General features: G+C 45.6%; 1 protein-coding gene across 7 annotated transcripts in view; it reads right to left on the reverse strand.

Annotated features, from left to right (window-relative positions):
* Positions 1–1,395: 1,395 nt before the first annotated feature.
* The window catches only part of JCAD (junctional cadherin 5 associated), a 45,837-nt gene continuing 27,241 nt past the window's right edge, over positions 1,396–19,991 (reverse strand). For all 7 annotated transcript variants that reach the window (XM_024253854.3, XM_063727528.1, XM_063727526.1 and 4 more), the window contains 2 exons: positions 14,353–18,113; positions 1,396–6,514 (listed from right to left, as the gene is read on the reverse strand). In XM_024253854.3, the coding sequence (XP_024109622.2) occupies positions 6,480–6,514; positions 14,353–18,113 (3,796 nt within the window). In that variant the 3' untranslated portion in view covers positions 1,396–6,479. The remainder of the gene's footprint in view (positions 6,515–14,352; positions 18,114–19,991) is intronic.

The following is a 19,991-nucleotide window of genomic DNA, read 5'->3' on the forward strand; positions in this document are numbered from 1 at the left end:
AGACACAAATATCTCCAAAACTAAGTGCATTTAAAAGGACCCCAGCAGCCAAATAGCGAGAAAAGCAGTCTATGTGGGTGACTGCAGATTAATGCCTTGGGCTGACTGCCCAGTTTATAAACACCCTAGTGCCCTGCCCTAACGTAAGAAAAATATGTCAGGAGAATTCAATATTGTCAGTCCCTTGGCTGGGCCATAGCGACGGTGATGGGGAGATGCATGATAAGTTACTGGAATGGGGGAAGTGGACCACCCTGGTGAGAGAAATAATGGCAGGACGCCCACCCTGGCCATGACCCAGTCCGCAGTCTCGTACAGTCGTAGTTTTCCAATTGTTTTACTCTTGAACCCTTCTGGCAGGACAAAAGACCCTATGGACTTTCAGGTTTGCCAGAAAATAGTTATATAAGCTTAGAGTTGGAAGAAACCAGCTAACTTAGCTCAATCCCCCTCTCCACTTACAGGATGAAGTGTTCCAGGGAAAGGGGGTCAATGTCACAGCTAGTTAATGGCAGAACCAGGCCCAGGATAAGTCCCCCAATTCCTGGGTTGTGTGTTTCATCTTCTAGCATTAATGTGGTCAAGGGATTTTTTTTCAGTTACATTTTAATATGTGGATTAAATTATCAATCAACTAGGGGATAGTCCTTACTTTAAAACCCACATCTTAATGTGATCTGAAATTTCAGACTACTTAGAGGGCCCTGGGATACTCAAGCTTTGGGGCTCTGCACATGTGGAGCCAAGGAAGAAATGAGGAAAACAGCTTACAAAAGCTTACAGGAGAGAGAGGAAGCCTACATTGGAAAGAAGGACCATGTTTTTAAAAACTCAGAAACAACAGCTTAGAGGTTTTTGGTCTGACGATAGAAACGATTGGAGAGTATGATGTTGCACTGAGTCTCCCTCTGCTTCCAGAACTGCCCTACAAGACAGAGGCCTGGATGGTAAAACCTACACTTCCAGGCAAGTATTTTCCCCAGAAGGCACTGCTCTAGCTTCATTCTCCATGCACTCAACACCCACAATGTGCTGGAGGATCTCTCTATATTGGATTCTTATGTTCTTTTGGTAGGAGAGGCTGGGGAGGACACGGAAGCCAGGGATGTGATGTGTACAATGTCACATGGTTATTGATAGAGTCAATATTCACACTCAGTCCCCAAATTAACTCTAGGCCTCTTTCCACAATGTCAGTAAGCCTTGGGGGAGATGTAAACAGGAGCTTTAACTCCCGAGAAATCCCGGTGCAGACCAAAGGTGCTGGAACCCCATAGGCTACCTGTCCCTGCATTACCCACACCATCTGAGCTGCTCCCCGTGCAGCCTGCTGCCCTTCAGGAACCAGCCTCTAGGGCAGCTCTTGCACCCACAGTAAAAGACAATGGACATAGGTACTTTCATGCAAAATCTTTATTTGGAACATGTATGTTACTGAGCAGGCCAGCCGCCATCCTGAAATAGCAAGGATATTTACATTGTGCAGAGAAATACAAGAGCTTCTTGAAGACATTCATCTGTGCTTTGCCGGCATTTTATCTGCTACTTTGTCCTGCTTCTCTCTTCCTTGTGCTCATTATTCTTCATGCACCCTCACCTCTCATCACCTTAAGACATCCTGTACCAGCCCGATCTGGGGGCGATGACTGCAGCCGGCAATCGGCCATTACCAATTGTGTCTTTCTGGGACCCTTTCTACCTGTCTTAGGTATTAATGGTGCCCAGAGAAAAAATGAAGAGATGAAAGTTTCTGTGGTTAGCTGGGCATGGTGGTGTGCACCTGTAGTCCCAGCTACTAAGGAGGCTGAGGTGGGGATAGTGCTTGAGCCCAGGAGCTCGAGGCTGCAGTGAGCCATGACTGCACCACTGCACTCCAGGCTGGGCAACAGAGCGAGACCCTGTTTCAAGGGGGGGGGGGGAAGTTTCTTTGGGGTTGTAAGGCCTTGTCTTCACTAAATTTTAGAAGTCCCCCCGAGATGTTTCTGCTTAACTTCTCTGACAGGCCTGACTGTGAGGGCTCAAATTTCAGCTGACCTAGGTGGAGAGTACTTCATTGATTTTTATAATCTGGAAATGACTGCTTTTCCCCTTGCTGGGACATATGGTTTTCATTTGTTTGCTGCCATATGCTTCTCAACTTGAACTTGCCTTTGTCTCCTTGCTCCGTGACAATGAATGTCTCACATCTCGGCTCTGCTGCGGGGCAGGGGTGAAGGGAGGTGGAAGAAAGAAGAGATGGTCCTTTGGCTTGGTTGTAAGCCCTAGTAGGGCCTGTCTTTCATACAGAAAGGGTTCCTCCTCACCCCTATCAAGGCATGGGGATGAACGGCCAGACAATCCGGGCTTGCCTTTGGATTTAAGTTTCAGTCACTAAACAGAGACCACAGAACAAGGACCTCCCTGTCCTCTGCCGTATTCATACACACAAGTATCGCAGAGGCTTTCCAAGGTTGATGCCAGGAATCTACAGGAGCCTTGGCTGCCTCCCCACACTGCTGATGAACCAAGGACTGTTTCGACAGGCAGGTTGCTAGCCCACATCAACCTTTTCAAGAGGCCTCAATCTGAATTTATGGTCTTAATGACTCCCTTTTTATTTCTTTCCAACAAAACCTGCAGGCTGGAGGCCATTCTTCCTTTAATGTTATTTTATCATCTCCCCCTTCTTAGTGTGCTGGGTCCCAGAGTGGACCAACCCACACTCCTGGAGAAGGACCTCCCACCATGCAGATTCTTAAAGGTCACTGGAATGTATCTCTTAAATCCTGTCCTGAGTAGCAACTCTCCTCCCACAGACAGATGTACAGAATCTTCAGTCAAAAACAAAACAGAAAGAAAATGCAAAAATCCCCCGGCCTGCAACAGCTTTGGCTTAAGAAACACACTCCCACCCCACATCCCGTCTTTTAAGCTTCATCTCCCCTGCACAAATGGGTCTGGTAGAACAATGCTCCCCAACGCTAAAGTAATTGCTTCTAAGAACTTAGGACATGGGAAATGTTTCTCTAAGCTCAAATATGGACAGAGAGACAATTCTGCTGCACTGGTCACTTTGCAAGAGATGCTATCCTGACATTTAATTGTGTATTATTTAATCATTTAAAACAAACAATAATAAAAAAACTCAGCCAGAACACGCAAACATGATCTTTGGGGGTCACAAGATGAAATGGTAGGTGAATGTTATCTTCCATCAGCCCCTTTTGCCTCCGAGTTGGGAAAGTAGTTGTTTCAATAGATCAGCTTCATCCTTTTTCTTCAGAAGCCCTAAACCGAGATGCTGTCAGAATAAGTCATTTTGCTGCTGCAAAAAGTGATCAGGGTCTGGTTTCTGAGTCATCTGAGTTTTAAAACGTAAACTTCCATTAACAACGGCCCTTCACCAACAGTAAAATGGGGCAGCAAAAGTTCTACTTAGAATTTCCACATGAATGAAACCCGCAACCTACAACTCTGCTAAGGAAACCACGATCTCAAAGAACAGATTCATGTTTTAAGGACTTTAAAAGAAGAAATCCAAGCAGTTATGCACATGGACATAATCCTGAAAACCCAGTCAGGGGCTGGGTGCACTGTCAGTGAGGAGTTTTTCTGTAGTTTGCAGAAACATGAGGTTGAAAGTGATAATATAGATATTTGGTTTTCAGTCATTCAGAAATTTTCTTCAAAGAAAGGCAATTTGAGTTAAATTACCATCATTTTCCCTTCTTTTGCAAATCAAGAAATACTAATCCATTGCATATGTAATCTCTCATATAATTTTTAGTCCAAATGGTCAAAATTACAACTTTTAATTTTATGAGCTCCAAATTATTAAACACCAACAGTAAATTGTGTGCATGAGAAGAACAAAGACAAATACAAAATATAGAAACTTTTTCTTCCAGCCACAACAACGAAGTTATGTATGTATGAGAAATGGAAACAATAACTGAACAATTAGTGTTAAATTCAAGACCTCTGGGAAAGCTGTTGTTGGTTATAGGCTATTATTTACCTTAGAATACGAAAGTTTAAAGGTCAAATTTTCAAGTTAAACTTTTCAAGTTACCTTTCCCCCAAAAAAGATTTACATGTAGGCTTAAATTTAGAACAGTTAAAGTATAAATGTTGAAAATTTCAACTTAATTCAGAATGGTTTCAGAAAGATATGATACAACAATTTAAGATAACAAAACAGAAGCGCATCACATTTTGGTTTGAGAATCACAGAAGGTACAACAGTTTTTTTTCCTTGGGGATCCTTCTCTTTCTCTTGAGGAATGAGCTAAAATTATTTTGATTCAAAGAGGTATTTAGACGGTATCAACAAAATTTCAGAGGAAATCAGAACAGAGTTCATATACATGTATGGGTATGTGTGCATACATGTACGTGTATACATGTGCACGTATATAAATGTATATACACCTATACCTTCTTACGTTTGCATTGAAAGAGGGAAGTAAGACCCCACAAAGACCTCCAGGCGCCTCAGCCCTTATTTGGTACTACCAGGTGACTTCAATGATTCACCAGCTACAACAGTGTCTGAACTCTTCCCCACTCAATTTTTCCTGGGAAGAGGAACTTTTTGTTTCCCCCACTTATTGCTGCTGTGAAAACTGGAGTGCACTCTAACTTTTCATAAGAGCTGAATTCTGGACTGCAGATAAGTGTTTTGAAAAGACTTGGAAAGATTTTTTGGGGCGACTTAGATCCTGTTTTGTTTGTTACAGTCCAAATACATAAAGTTATTATGAAATAAAATCATACGGTGCAGATGAGAACAGGCCGGGAGAGCCCAGCCAGCCGTTTTAGGGCCAAAGGACAGATCACCCAACGGTTCACATTTTAGGAATTCGAAATGTCTAAAAATAGATAAGGTGGTTTCTCTAAAAGAAAATAAAATGAAAGAGAAGGGGAAAAAATAAAAGGGAAAAGGAGGACAGGGTGAAGGAAGGAGGGCAAGAGGTAGCAAGGGAGGGAGGGAGGACAGAAGGAAGGAAGAAAGGAAGGAAGGAAGGGAGGGAGGGAGGCGAAATGATTTAGGGAATGTTAGCTATCAAGAATACCTTACTTAGAAAGAAGGAAAAAAATGCATTAAAAAATGCATAAACTTTGTGCAGGTTAATGCAGTATTAAACACAGTAGAATACATAGGCCTCATAATACTTTTGTAATGGCATATATATAACGTCCCCAAGCACTTTCTAAAAATATGCAGAGACTAATTCAAGATCATTCTAGATAAAAATACATATTTCTTTAAAGGGGTGGGGTGGTGGGGTGGGAAGAAAAGCATAGTCTCAGGGCAGATCCCCACACACATACAAAGATAAAACTATGTTTTTTGGTAATTCTAGTTGATATGGCAGCAAAACTTGTCATGACAATGTTGGCTGGTTTTGAGAGGGTTATTTTCAAATATAACCTGATAGCTACACTTGTACAAAAATCTTTGTGAAAAGTTTCTTTTATTAACCCTGTGATATGTCTATATTGACATTTTCTAAGATAAAATAAAAGTAGCAGAGTTGTCAATGGGTAAGGGACAGAGCTTTAAAGCAAAGGTGAACCCTCTTTGGGTTCCTCTCACACAAAGGGATACAGACTCTTAAATAAAATAATACTTCCTTAAAAATCTGCCGCCTAACAATTGTTTACATCATAGAAAAATAGCATTTTCGTAAAAAGAAATATAGACACTTTGTTAAAATGGTCTATTTTAAACCAGCAATTATTTTTCATATAAAGAATTTCTAAATACCCATACAGAAAATAAAAATAGATAATACTGAGTGCAAAGCAGACAATAGCATGTTTGCAAATGATCAAAATATTTCACTGCCAGATAAATAATACTCTTAGTATATTACAGTACAAGTTTTAATTTTTCAGGAACTTAAAAGATATTGCTTTTATTCTCTGATGGCAAGTTACTTATAAGTAAAGTTACTTCCAGCAGCAGAAGGCCAAATTGATTAGAAATGGATCATACCTATTGATTCATATTTCCCCTAAACTGAAAGTGCTGAAACACCGGGCAACAGCCAGTGTCCCAAACTCCTTCACAAGAGCATGGACTGCAGGCCATGGAGACACAGAGGGGAGCACACCATTCACAGGCCTTTCCAAAGCATTTACTAGATCTTCCACATTGAAATCTTCACCCAGAATGAGAGCAACACCAAACTATTTACCAGCTTGGTCAAATCTGTCATGAGGGAGGGTTTCTGTGAAAACTCCTTCCTAATTATAGGCATTAAATCTTCATGCTATAAAAACAGATGGTTTCAACGGACGATCACTTTATCGCCACAAAGCAATTCTGAGAGGATGGCAAGTTTCCTAGTGGCAGTGGTAAAGAATGTTATCAGGATGCTAAAAACTCAGCAGCTTCCAGCTTCTACATGGGGAAGTAAGGCTGATAGACTAAATCTATCAGCTACTTGAGAATACTCAATTCGCAACGGAATGCAAGCTCCACCGGCATTTCATCACACCCTCTCCACTCTGCTAGGGTCATAGGAATCTGTAAAATAAGAAAAGAAAAGAAAATTAGTGGTATATTCAACTGCTCTATCTTCTGTTTAATCCTTAGACCACAAATTTGTCTAGGGAACAAAATCTACAAGTGTATAAAGGTTAATTTTTAGACATTTTAACAATCATGTTTTCACTAAGGAGTAAAAAACTATTTGTCAAAAAGGCTGTTTTCAAGGAATGTGCATAGTCATTACCCAAACACAGATGGGAAAATATGAACTGCTGAATACTTCGGCGGCTCCTTCCTGTTCACCGTGGAATATACTTCACTTTAAACGCAATGTTTCCAAACTGGCAGTGATGTGTTTGGCTGATATTAAGGTAGATGTCTTCTCTTTCTTCTTCTTCCTCTTCTTTTTTTTTTTTTTTTTTTGGTAAATTACAGCTCAAAAGAAAGCTTGCCTTAGAATACACATCTCTGTGATCAAACGCTGTCCCTTGAAGGCGTGAGGATCCTCAAATCCTGATTGCTTGGCTGGCAGAGAGAGGCTTTCTGTGTCTCATCACCACTGACCAGTAGGCAGCCCCAGGGCTGGATGCTCACCTGTCAGCGCAAGGCTTCTAGAGCCTTCTAACACAGGTGTGTAAGAGTCTGGGCCCTCATGCACTGATCCATTCTACTGCCGTCAATGGAAAAATCCCAATCTGTGCCCAGATGACCTGGATTTCTAAAACGGGACACCATACAAAAGAGCAATCATCCTAAACTGCCACTACTGCTGCTGCTGGGTGCTGCCAAGTCCCACAACCTCCAATTCACAGATGTCTGTCTGGAATCCAGACAAACCTAAGGCTCACGCGTGCGCCTCCTGTGGTAAGATTTTCCTGCCATAGCAGCTCAAAGGCTTCTTAATTTTTAAAGAGAAAATGTTTAAGCAATCTGGAAGGAGTACAGCCATTATGGAAACATTATGGAAGTTCCTCAAAAAAATTAAAAATAGAACTACCATATGATCCAGCAATCCCATGACTGGGTATGTATCCAAAGGAAAGGACATCAGTATGGAAGAGACATCTGCACTGCAGCATTATTTACAATGGCCAAGATAGGAAACTACCTAATCATCGAGGTTTTCATCACTGGATGTATGGATAAAGAAATTGTATAGCCTGGCACAGTGGCTCACGCCTCTAATCCCAGCACTTTGGGAGGCCGAGGCAGGCAGATCACCTGAGGTTGGGAGTTCAAGACCAGCCTGACCAACATGCAAAAACCCCATCTATACTAAAAACACAAAAAATTAACCAGGCATGGTAGTACATGCCTGTAATCCCAGCTACTCGGGAGGCTGAGGCAAGAGAATCGCTTGAATCCAGGAGGCAGAGGTTGCTGTGAGCCGAGATGGCGCCATTGCACTCTAGCCTGGGCAACAAGAGCGAAACTCTGTCTCAAAAATAAAAAAAAAAAGGAAGAAAAGAAAAAAAGAAATTGTATATACACACACAATGGGATATTATTCGGCCCTAAAAGATAAGCAAATCCTGCCATTTTACAACAACGTGGATGAAACTTAAGGACATTATGGTAGTCAAAAAAGCCAGACACAGAAAGGCAAATACTGCATGATCTCACCTATATGTGGAATCATTTAAAAAAAAAAACCAAAGTTGAAATCACAGTAACAGAGAGTAGAAGGCTGGTTGCCAGGGCCTGGGGTGAAGGAAAAGGGGAAATACTGGCCAACGGGTACAAACTCTAAGCTATAAGATGAGTAAGTACTGGAGACTGAGTGCATAGGATGGTGACTTTAGTTACCAATGCCATCATGTCCACTTGGAATTTGCTAATAGAGTACATCTCAAATGTTCTCAGCACACACTCAAAAAACTGGCAACTATGAGAGAAGATGACTATGTTAACTGCCTTGACTGGGGTACTCATTTCACAATCTATAGATGAATCAAAACACCGTGTTCTATACCTTAAATATATGCAATTTTTGTCAATCATGCTTCAATAAAGCTGGGAAAAAAAGAAAAAGGAAAAAAAATAGCAAGTCTCAGCATGGTCAAAAAAGGTGATTCCTTTAAAAAAAAAAAAAAGGAAATCTGGAAGTATCTGAAAAGTTAGAAAAACAATCTTTTGGCTAGGCAAGGTGGCTCATGCCTGTAATCCCAACACCTTGGGAGGCCGAGACAGGTGAATCACCTGAGGTTGAGTTGGAGACCAGCCAACATGGTGGTGAAACCCCATCTCTATTAAAAATACAAAAATTAGCCAGGTGTGGTGGTACATGCCTGTAGTTCTAGCTACTCGGGAGGCTGAGGCAAGAGAATCATTTGAACCTGGAAGGTGGAGGTGGCAGTGAGCTGAGATCGCACCACTGCACTCCAGCTTGGGCAACAGAGTGAGACTCGGTCTCAAAAAAAAAAAAAGAAAAGAAAAGAAAAAAAGAAAAGTGAAAAACAATCTTTTCTGAAATCCATCTGGACAATTGTGCATCAAAACAGCCATAGACATTCCAATTTCTCCAGCAGCAAAATGTCTTACACATCCTCCTCACTCCTTTTCAACCTGGCTGAGATAGATGTATGATACAACAGGTATCATGACCGTGATGACTGAGACAGCGTTCAGAGTACTTTAAGCCCTACATTACTAACCAGATGGGACAGTGTCTGCATTTAGGAAAAGAAGTTTGCTCAAACATCATCAGCTGCACGCAGGGATAATCTGGCTAAAAGGAAGGGGAGTTCACATAAGTTCTTTCTGACTGTTGATGCTTAACAACATCCATGAAACAATATAAGACATTAATAGCTGGGTGCTTCATTTCTGTGCTCAATCAGCCTCAGAGTGTTCACATTCTGAGAGGGTCCTCCTGTGAGCAAAGGTGTCTTTTTCTCCATTGAGAATAAGGTGTGCAGTCATGAAATTATGAGATCATGTGGAAGTCACACTTCCGGCTAATGGGAGCACCTGTTATTAAGATGCTTAGTTTCTTCCAGGCTAAGCCTCACATTACATAACACTAGGCACTGAACAGGCCATGCCATGTCTGTCTGTACCACCCCACCCAACACACACACCCTTCAAGACCCTTATTATCTGTGCTGTGTTGTACCTACCATCAAGTGTCTTTAGATTACAGATGGTCATTTCAGCTCACATCTTTTTAGTGGTCTTTTGTGCCAGGCACACTAGAGACACCTCCACAGGACACACCTGCTGCCCACAGTCCCCTGGGCTCTTTCTTCAGCTCATGGACTATCCAGGTCCAGTAAAATTATAATGTGGGCCACAAAACATTACTTTATTTTTTAGAGACAGGGTCTCACTCTGTCACCCAAGCTAGAGTGCAGTGGCACAATCACAGCTCACTGCAGCCTCAAACTCCTGGACTCAAGTGATCCTCCTTCCTCAGCCTCCCAAGTAGTTGGGACTACAGACATGCACTACCAAGCCTAATTTTGTTTTTCAGTTTTTGTAGAGATGGGGGTCTCGCTATGTTGCCCAGGCTGGTTTTGGGCTCAGATGATCCTCCCACCTCTGCCTCCCAAAGTACTGAGATTACAATCATAAGCCGCCATGCCCAACCATCAGTATTTTAAATTTTCTAGTAGCTATGTTGAAACACATAAAAATAAACAGGTGAAATTAATTTTAATACTGTATTTACCAAATATATTCAAAATATCATTTCAATATGTAACCAATATAAAAATTATTGAGACATTTTAGATTCTTTTTTTGTACTAAGTCTTTGGAATCTGGTGTGTGTCTTACACTTACAGCACATCTCAATTTGCATGAGCCATATTTCAAGTGCCCAGTAGCCGTATGTGATGAGCAGCTACAATATTGGACAGCACAGGTCTAGAGGGTAGGGTGGTTACCTGGAGAATTTAGAATCCTGTTTCCTGTGGGCTCCATTTCGGCTGAGGACAACTCACTGAGGACTGCCCTGGTGGGTATTTCACACATTAACGCTCTCAGAGATGTGCTAACATCCAGCCTTCTCATGGCGTGATCTGGTATCACGAAGCCTTCACCAATTTCCCTCATTCTGGGCCTCACACAGATATCTCTTCTCATTCTTCCCCTGGACTCATATTAACAGGGTTTGCAACAGAGGATGATGGAACCAGGAGGTTCTGTGTACGATCAATGCCTGGGATGACACTTCCGAATTGGAGCATCAGTCATCCAGCAAAGATGGGAGTCTGTGACTCGAATTGGTTTTGGGCCGCTGATTTCTTAACCAGAGGCACGAAAGACCACGAAAGACATGTGAGCTGAAATGACCAACTTTAATGTCAAGACACTTGATGATACGACAGGCACGGCACAAGGGTGTGTGTGTAGGGTGGGGTGGTGCGGATAGACATGGCATGGCCTTGTGTTACAGTGCCAGAACAGACGCTTGAATTTAAGTGGGCTACAAATTTAGGAGCAATGAAGCAGTTCTAGCATGCTGGGGTCATGGGGGCAGCAGTGCGGTGGGGAAGAGATGAGGATTCTTATGCTTAAAATGATTAAATACATCAAAAGGAAAGCAAAGTCCAAGCGCTTCTCAGTGACGTAACAACAAGGCTTTACTCTAACTTGTGAAGCAACAGTGAGCAGAAAAGTGGACTTATGTCAAAAGTATTACTACCTCCATCATATGACCTCAGTTGCTCTCAAAACGAGGGGTTTTGAATATTGAGGCCTGGTGACCATCACATGAAAGGCCCATAGGGGGCCACCTGAGCAAAACAAATGTAAGAAATCATCCCTAATAGTGCTCTCCCCTCCAATTATGGTCATGCGCCACAGAACAACATTTTGGTCAATGACAGGCCACATAGATGACAGTGGTCCCATAAGATAATAATGAAGCTGAAACATTCCTGTCATCTAGTGACATCACGTCATAGTGCAAGCAATTTTTAAACAAATGTGGTGTAGCCTAAGTGTACAGGGTTTATGAAGTCTACAGTAGTGTAGAGGAATTTTCTAGGCCTTCACAGTCAGTCACCACTCACTCACTGACTTGCCCAGAGCAACTTCCAGTCCTGCAAGCTCCATTCATGGTAAGTGCCCTACAAAAGTGGTCCTTTCTTTTTTTTATTTTATGCCATATTTTTACTGTGCCTTTTCTTTTTTTTTTTTTTTTTTTTGAGATGGAGTTTCACTCTTGTTGCTGAGGCTGGAGTGCAATGGCGCGATCTCAGCTCACTGTAACCTCTGCCTCCCGGGTTTAAGCAATTCTCCTGCCTCAGCATCCCAAGTAATTGGGATTACAGGTGCCCACCATTACGCCCGGCTAATTTTTGTATTTTTAGTAGAGACAGGTTTTCACCATGTTGGCCACGCCAGTCTTGAACTCCTGACCTCAAGTGATCCACCCACCTCAGCCTCCCAAAGTGCTGGGATTACAGGCATGAGCCACCATGCTTGGCCTGTACCTTTTCTTTAGATATGTTTAGATACACAAATGCTTACCATTGCGTTACAATTGCCTGCAGTATTCCACACAGTAACAGGCTGTACAGGTTTGCAGCCTGGGACCAATAGGCTCTACCATGAAGACTAGGTGTGTAGTAGATTCTACCATCTAGGTTTGTGGAAGTGCACTCTCTATGGTGTTCACACAACAACAAAACTACTAATGATGCATTTCTCAGAGTGCAGCCCCATTAAGCGATGCATGACTGTACTTGAAAATGCCCGAGGAAGCTGTCAACATGAGTGGCTCTCTGCCTGCAGATCTTTGGCCATTTTATTGTATATTAGCAAATGCATCAGATGGAGAGGAGAAAAACATAATTAAATTTTCTGCTTGTTAGTAGAGGTGGTTAAAAAAAAACCCAAAAAGGTCACGAGGGAGGTGTTGTTAATAACTGGCTAAAATTAAAATTTGCTTTACCTGGGTGTTTTTAGATACCTACTGGACCTTCTCACGCTAAATAGTCAAGTTAAAAATTGAAAGAGTGCTTTTCTGAACTGGAAATTTTGTGTTATCAAATACTCCCTGGACTGGGCACCATAACTGAGGCAGAAGGATTGCTTGAGGCCAAGAATTCAAGACCAGCCTGAGCAATGTAGCAAGACCTCATCTCTACAAATAACTAAAAAAAATAGCTGAGTGTGATGGTGCATGCCTGTAGTCCCAGCTACTTGGGAGGCTGAGGCAGGACAATCACTTGAGCCTAGGAGTTCAAGCTACAGGGAGCTACAATCATGCCACTGCACTCCAGCCTGGGCAACAGAGTGAGACTCTGTCTCAAACAAAACAAAACAAAAAACCTCCCTGAAATAGGTGTCCATGAACTGAGACACAGAAATATTTACCAACTGGTATTGTATTATAACAGGATTTATTTGTCTTATTTTAAACCTCTTACAATTTTCAGGAAGATGTAGGACTGAGAAAATCATCCTGATTTTATAGATGAAGAAAACTTGCTTTAGAAGTCTATGACAAGTTTTAACTAGACTTAAAATCTAGGGGGCATATTTTTTGAGGAGGAAGGGGGACTGCAGAGGAATTACGCTGAAGGCTACAATAAATCCCGACAGCTCAAAAAATCGGCAGGTAACCCTTTTTCCACCATAATGGCAAAGCCTTCACATTCTCAGTATTCCCTACCACTGCAAAGGCCCAACTTGTCCAACTAGAGGATCCAATGGGGCCCCGACGAAGGATTATTTCAATCATGTGTTTTGCATAAGGAGCAGAGAAGCAACACTGGCTAACACCCCCAAGAATCCCACTGTATTTGGGGGAAACTTGAGAGTGCCCATGTACTTTTTTTTGTTCAATAGAAATCTCTGACTACTTCCAACTGAAACAATGGCTCTTTTCTATCTGCTTCAAAATTCTTGGGTTTCAAAACAGAAAATAGAAAAGGGTGGGAGGAGCGGAACCACCTGTTGGAGACTGGGTAGGAAGAGGGAAGGGCCCAGCTCAGGAGAGGGCATTCCTCTAACTCAACTCGTGGGGGCCAAGTTTTTCTTTTCCCCTTACTGTAAAAAGGCTTGGACTGGGCTGGGCTCAGTGGTTCACGCCTGTAATCCCGGCACTTTGGGAGGCCAAGGCGGGCGGATCACCTGAGGTCAGGAGTTCAAGACCAGCTTGGCCAATATGGCGAAACCCCATCTCTACTAAAAATACAAAAATAAACTGGGCCTGGTGACATGCGCCTGTAGTCCCAGCTACTCAGGAGTCTAAAGTAAGAGAATCGCTTGCACCCAGGAGGCGGAGGTTGCAGTGAGCCGAGATCGTGCCACTGTACTCCAGCCTGGGGAACAGAGTGAGACTCTGTCTCAAAAAGAAAAAAATGGGAAGGGGAGAGGAGGGGAGGGGAGGGAGAAAAGGCTTAGACTAAATGACAGAAGGTCCCTTCCAATCCATGGCTTATGATGTGGATCTTTTGACATTTATCTCAACTCTTCTTCTGATCACCTGAGCTCAGGAGTTCGAGACCAGCCTGAGTAACATAGTGGGATCTTGTCTCTACAAAAAAGTTAAAAAATTAGCTGGAAATGGTGGCGCATGCCTGTGGCCCCAGCTACTCAGGAGGCTGAGGTGGGAGGATCGCTTGAGCCCAGGAAGCAGCGGAGGTTGCAGGGAGCAGAGATTGCACAACTACACTCCAGCCAGGCGACAGAGTGAGATACTATCTCAAAAAAATAAAATATACTGCAAGATCTTGAATTTTAAAGATGGCTTCTGGATAATTCTTCGAAAATGAGGAATCTTTTGATAAAACAATTCCCAGGGTCAACTTGATCTTTTCTGAATATGCAGATTTACATTATCCACCAACCTGGTATTTTGTACTGACTAAAAACTCCAAATGTATACCGAGCACCTGCCTGTCTGCCTGATTCCTCACCTGGGCACCAGAAGTCTTGATCCATGCTCTTCTCCTTTTGTGCTGCTGGATGCTCCTTCTCTTCCCTGGAGATGCTGTCCTTGGAGACAGAGAGTGAGTGGCCCAATCTCCGGGCCCGGTCCCCACTGCCAGGAGACACAAGGCCTCCCGGGAGCCCGGCCTGGCCCCTCGTGGTGGCCTTCAAGTCCTCGGCCTCCTCCTGGGAGTCAGCATTCCTGAAGCTCAGGAATCTCATCCGTGACACTGAGCTCACCTCCTTCATTCTCATCAGGCGGTCAGGGTCTGCTCTCCTAGGCGGGGAGGCCAGTTTCTCTTGTAAACTTTCAATCACTTTGGAAGGGCTTCTGAGTCTCTTTTCAGAGCCTGCCACACTTGGGGTTCTTTCTACAAAATGGAACAAAGTGGACCTGAAGGGTGGTTTTGTTTCCACATCCTTTTGTTCGAAGAACTTGGACTCCAAGGGGCTAGGCTCAGGCTCAGGGACAGGGTCTGTGCTGGTGACAACCCCATCCACATCTGAGTGCTCAAAAGCCTGAGAAGCCCGCCTGGCACTGTCCCTGTCCCCTACAAAGAGAGGGCTCTTGGTCCAGCCGCACTTCCTCCTGCCATAAAAGGCATCAGTGGACACCCTGGGGACATCTGCCGGTGCTGGGCGAGATGGCAACTCTTCCTGGGGGGACTCTGGGGTGCAGGTACTTGCATCTGGCTCAGCAGGCTGGTTCTGTCCTGCTCTCCGGGTGCCCGGCAGGAGGGACTCCACCGCCACCTCAATGCCCAGGATCCTTGCAGCCCTGGCTTGCAAGGACTCACCTGGGGGGATTTCTACTGTGCTCGCTTCACCCAAAGATCCCTCTAGCTCACTGGCACCCTGCTCTTGCCCAGGGGTGAGCCCCACAGACCGTAAGTCTGGAGCTGAGAGCCCTCGGTTCTTGTTAGACAGGGACAGTGGGAGCCCTGCGCCCCTCTCTCCACCACTGTCAAACTTCCGAGGGACCGCTTCACTTGGTTTCACAGAGCTGAAAGCACTGGTGATTTTCTGACTTTCCTGGGGCTCCCTAGGTTCAGCTGGATGGGACGCGGGCAGTGGTTTTGCGTCACTTGATCTTGAAGACATTCTCGTCACAGGAAATGGGCTACCTGCCAGCTCGTCCATTCCATTGCTAACCTCCAGGTGTTTCTTCTCTGCACTCGTGCTTCCATCTGCTGAGCAGAAAGGTGCACCGCCACCTTCTTCCACGCGAAAGCGGCCCGGGGATGGAGGCCAGGCACGTGGGTGGCCAGGCTGCAGCTCCTCACTCCAGCTCTCAGACTTACTCTCACCTCTTCCCGACCTACACACAGGGCTCTCCGGCACCCACATCCTCGGCTGTGGCTCAACCCTCATTTCCGGGCTGTTTCCGCGGAAGCCCACATCCTCCTGTCTGCAGTGAGCACGGTTCTCCTGCTGCGGCTCCGCCTCACTCTCCTCACTGCTGCTGCTGCTGCTGCTGCTACTGCTGCTTTCTTCCTCTTCCTGGAGCTCCTTGTTAAAACTTTCTAACTGACTGATCAAATCCCAGGGACGACGGCTGACCGGTTTCAGGAGAAACTGTCCAAAGAGTTGTTTACTGTTGCACGGGCCTGTGGGCTCCCCCTTCACCACCTCCCGCTTAGGCCCAGGGTGGGCTCCAAGCCCGTGGACATCCACGCAGGGCTGACTTCGGCCTGCTTTTGGCGTCGGTGCCTGATCCACGGACAAGGAAGCCCTTGAGAACGCACTGTTGCTGGATGGGCTGAGGGACCTGTGACCTTTCAGGTTACGGGCACTTGGCCTCTGTTTGTGATCACCGGAAGGGAATGCTGTGTGTGTCTGAGCCTCGGAGGCATCAGGGTCTGAACATTTTGGACTCAATGCTGCACGACTCGGCCCTCCCAGCTTTGCACCAGGGAGCAGCTGCGAACTTTGAGGCTCCTCGGAGAAACTGGTTTGTGTTTGCTGATCTCTGTACCGGTGCCCTGGCCAAGAGCCAGAATGCTTGAGTTCTCTGTGCTTTGTAAGGTGGATGAAACTGAGGTCATTTGTTTGTCTGTCTTCTTCTGGTTCCCCTAGATCTTGTTTTTGGAACTCCATTCTCCCACCCATGCTTCCTGTGAGGGCCTGCAGCTCCAGGTCGGTGGAAGACATGCTCAGCAGACTCTGTTCTTGCAGAGCCGGGGTCTTATCAGACCCATTCTTTTGATCAGCACTGGGCTTTAAGTCATTGTTGTCCATATCTCTATCTGGCAGATGTGATTCTGATTTCACTGGGATAGAAACCAAGCAAAATATAGTCTCGTTCATTTTTTTCTTTGAACTTTTCTTGGTCCGAGTCCCAGTTTGGAACTTTTTGAGCTTGGTTTGAGTTTCGCAGGTGCTGTCACCCTGTGAGTATGGGGAGGGAACTTGTCTTCCAGTGTGCCCGTGCTGGCTGCCTCTCACATCAGGCCACTGTCCCCTCGGCACACAGCGGTCTTTCTGGTCAGGGAGGCCACTGTTTTCCCCATCCCCGGGGGGCTGGCCCCACAGCCACCGGGGGCTGGAATCGGCCAAGACCGGGCCTCTCTCATCCCCCGATGGGGGTATTAAGCTCTGTGGATTCCAAATGGCACCATCAGGCTGCATTCCTCCATGAGCCGGCTCTTGGGCAGTGACAGGACTGGAGTTATATGATTTATCGTCAAGCTTTATGTCTTCACAGAAACCCTGGGGCTGAGCTAGTTTAAAATGTCGTAACCGTGGATCATCAAAGGGAATGTACTGAACGAAGCCGTCGTAGGCAGTGACGGGTCGGGGGTGTGCAGGAAGCCCCTGAGGCAAGCGGGGGCTCACACCATACTCATTCCCAGTTCCAGGGGGGCCTGAAGGAGGCTGACCGCTGGCCCCAGCCTTCTCGGTCGGAGACTGCTGTTGACTGTGACCGCCACACACATTTATGGGCACCGTGTCTTCCAAGTAGGGGTTTGGGATGTTCTGCGGGGGCGATCTGTACGAGGGCGGAGGCACGTACACTGGAGGTTCCAATCCAGGGTCTGACAGGCAGAGCTCATGCCTGGGGACATAGGCGTCCATCTGCTGATTGTCCTGAGAGTCACTGCTGTCCGCTCCTCCCTTAGACTGCTGGTGCGAGCTGTAAGATGGGGGCTTGAGAGGCCTCCCAAACTTAGGCCGGGGAAATGGGGCTGAGCAGCCACTCTTCTCAGAATTCCTCGTGGAGTCCAAATTTGGTGCGCAAGTGGGAGGATACAGTGGCATTTTAGGTGAATGTCTTTCATTTAATGGAATGGGAATTTCCGTGCAACTCAGGCTCTCGGGGGAAAGAACTCTAGGCAGTGAGCGAGACTTCCCTTTGTTTTGAGAATTCAGCACATGTTCTCCTTGAATGAATGGGTACAGGTCTTGAAACAGTCTCTCCCCATCCCCATCAGACATCTGCCTCCCTAATTTCCTTGGCTGGTTCCAGCTTTCCAGGCTGACGTTCTGCCACTTGGCAGGACCTGACATTCTCAATTCCTCTTCCCAAACCGGCTTCTTCATCACATGCTCTGACCTTCCTCCAACTTCCCATGGACCCTCCCTCATGTGGACAGGCAGGCTGTGGGCTTGGGCCATTCCTCTGGCCTCCAGGTTTTCGTGCTCCCTCGGCTTCTGGCTCCTGGCTTCTTGCCGTCCTCTTCTCCGGTAGGCTTGGTCATTACCAGTCGGGGGATGAGAGGACCATGCTGAGGTGGGTTGATTATAAAACCTACAAAACAAAGAGTCACAGACTTTAGGCACAGAAGAAACATGTCTTCATCTGCTTCTGTGACTGGCGTTTGAAGTCAAACTCAGGTCAGCAACTTTGAAAACTTGGTTCCCAGCCACAGTACTTGCCAGCTTGAAAGAAAACATATCCCATTAATTATGGTTGGAAGACAGCCACGTGTTTTGGCATCAAGGACCAAGAAGGGGCAGCAGTGGGCAGCCCACAAGAATACAGGGGTATTGGGTGTACTCCAGAGATGTCAAGGTCCTTATAAACATTAAAATGTCTGGTGGAAGGCCGGGCACCGTGGCTCATGCCTGTAATCCCAACACTTTGGGAGGCCAAGGTGGGAGAACCTCTTGAGGCCAGGAGTTTGAGACCAGCCTGTGCAACATAGTAAGACCCTGTCTCTACACAAAATTTAAAAATCAGCCAGGCATGGTAGTGCCCACCTGTCTCAGCAACTCCAGAGGATGAGGTAGAAGAATTGCTTGAGCCCAGGAGTTCGAGGCTGCAGTGAGCTGTGATTGCGCCACTGCACTCCAGCCCTGGCAGCGGTGAGACCCTGCCTCATAAGAAGAAAACAAAAAAATGCCCAAGGGAACAAGGGTTAACTGTTCAGTAGTATTTCTCAAGGTGTGGTCTTGGACCACTTGCAGCATATTGCCGGCTCAGTCCAGACCTCCTGTGCAATCTCTGGGAGGGAATCTGGGAACCTACTTTTAAAAACACTGCTTTTAAGCAAGAGTTCTGAAACTTTAGTGAGAATCAGAATCACTGAGTCCTGGAATTGCTAAGACACAGATTGCTGGGTCCCATCCCCAGCTTCTCATCTGGTGGGTCTGGAGAGGGGCTCTATAATCTGCAAGTTCCCAGATGATGCTGATGCTGCTGGTCCCAGGGCCTTACTTTGAGAACCATCATTGCTGGTGGTTGTTCACCCTGACCGCACATTAGAATCCAGACTTCAAAAATCCAGATGCCAGGCAGTATCCTAGACACATTACATTACAATCTTAAGACGTGTGGGTGGTAAATGGAGGGTGAGGCAATCAGGCTTCCGAGATTCTCCAAGTGTCCCCGGAGATTCCCAGTGTGCAGCCAAGATTGAGAAAGATGTCTCTAGCAGAGTCCCCTCATCTCTCTGATGGTAAGCATCACCCAGTGGGCTTGTAAAACATACACATTACCAAGTCTCTCCCTCTGAAAGTTCAGACTTGGTAGGTCTGGGTTAGGGCCCAGGCATTTGTATTTATATTTTTATTTATATATTTATTTTTGAGACAGGGTCTCACTCTATCACCCAAGCTAGGTGCAGTGGTGTAATCATGGCTCACTGCAGCCTCAAACTCCTGGGCTCAAGCAATCCTTCCACTTCAGCCTCCCAAGTAGCTGGGACTGACTACAGGCACTCCACCATGCCTTGCTAACTTTTAAGATGTTTTTGTAGAGATGGCGTTTTGCTGCGTTGCCCAGTCTGGACTTGATCTCCTGGCCTCAAGAAATCCTCCCACCTCAGCCTCCTCATGTGTTGGGATTACAGACATGAAGCACCATGCCTGGCCCATCTGTACTTTTTTTTTTTTTTTTTTTTTTTTTTTTTTTTTTTTTTAAGACTGAGTCTCGCTTTCGCCCAGGCTGGAGTGCAGTGGCACAATCTTGGCTCACTGCAACCTCCGCCTCCTGGGTGCAAGCAATTCTTGTGCCTCAGCCTCCCGAGTAGCTGGGATTACAGGCACCTGCCACCACACCTGGCTAATTTTTGTATTTTTAGTAGAGACGAGGTTTCACCATGCTGGCCAGGCTGGTCTCCAACTCCTGACCTCAAGTCTTCCGCCCACCTCGGCCTCCCAAAGTGCTGGGATTAGAGGAGTGAGC

The sequence above is a fragment of the Pongo abelii genome, chromosome 8 (genome assembly GCF_028885655.2).
Source record: "Pongo abelii isolate AG06213 chromosome 8, NHGRI_mPonAbe1-v2.0_pri, whole genome shotgun sequence".
NCBI lineage: Eukaryota > Metazoa > Chordata > Mammalia > Primates > Hominidae > Pongo > Pongo abelii.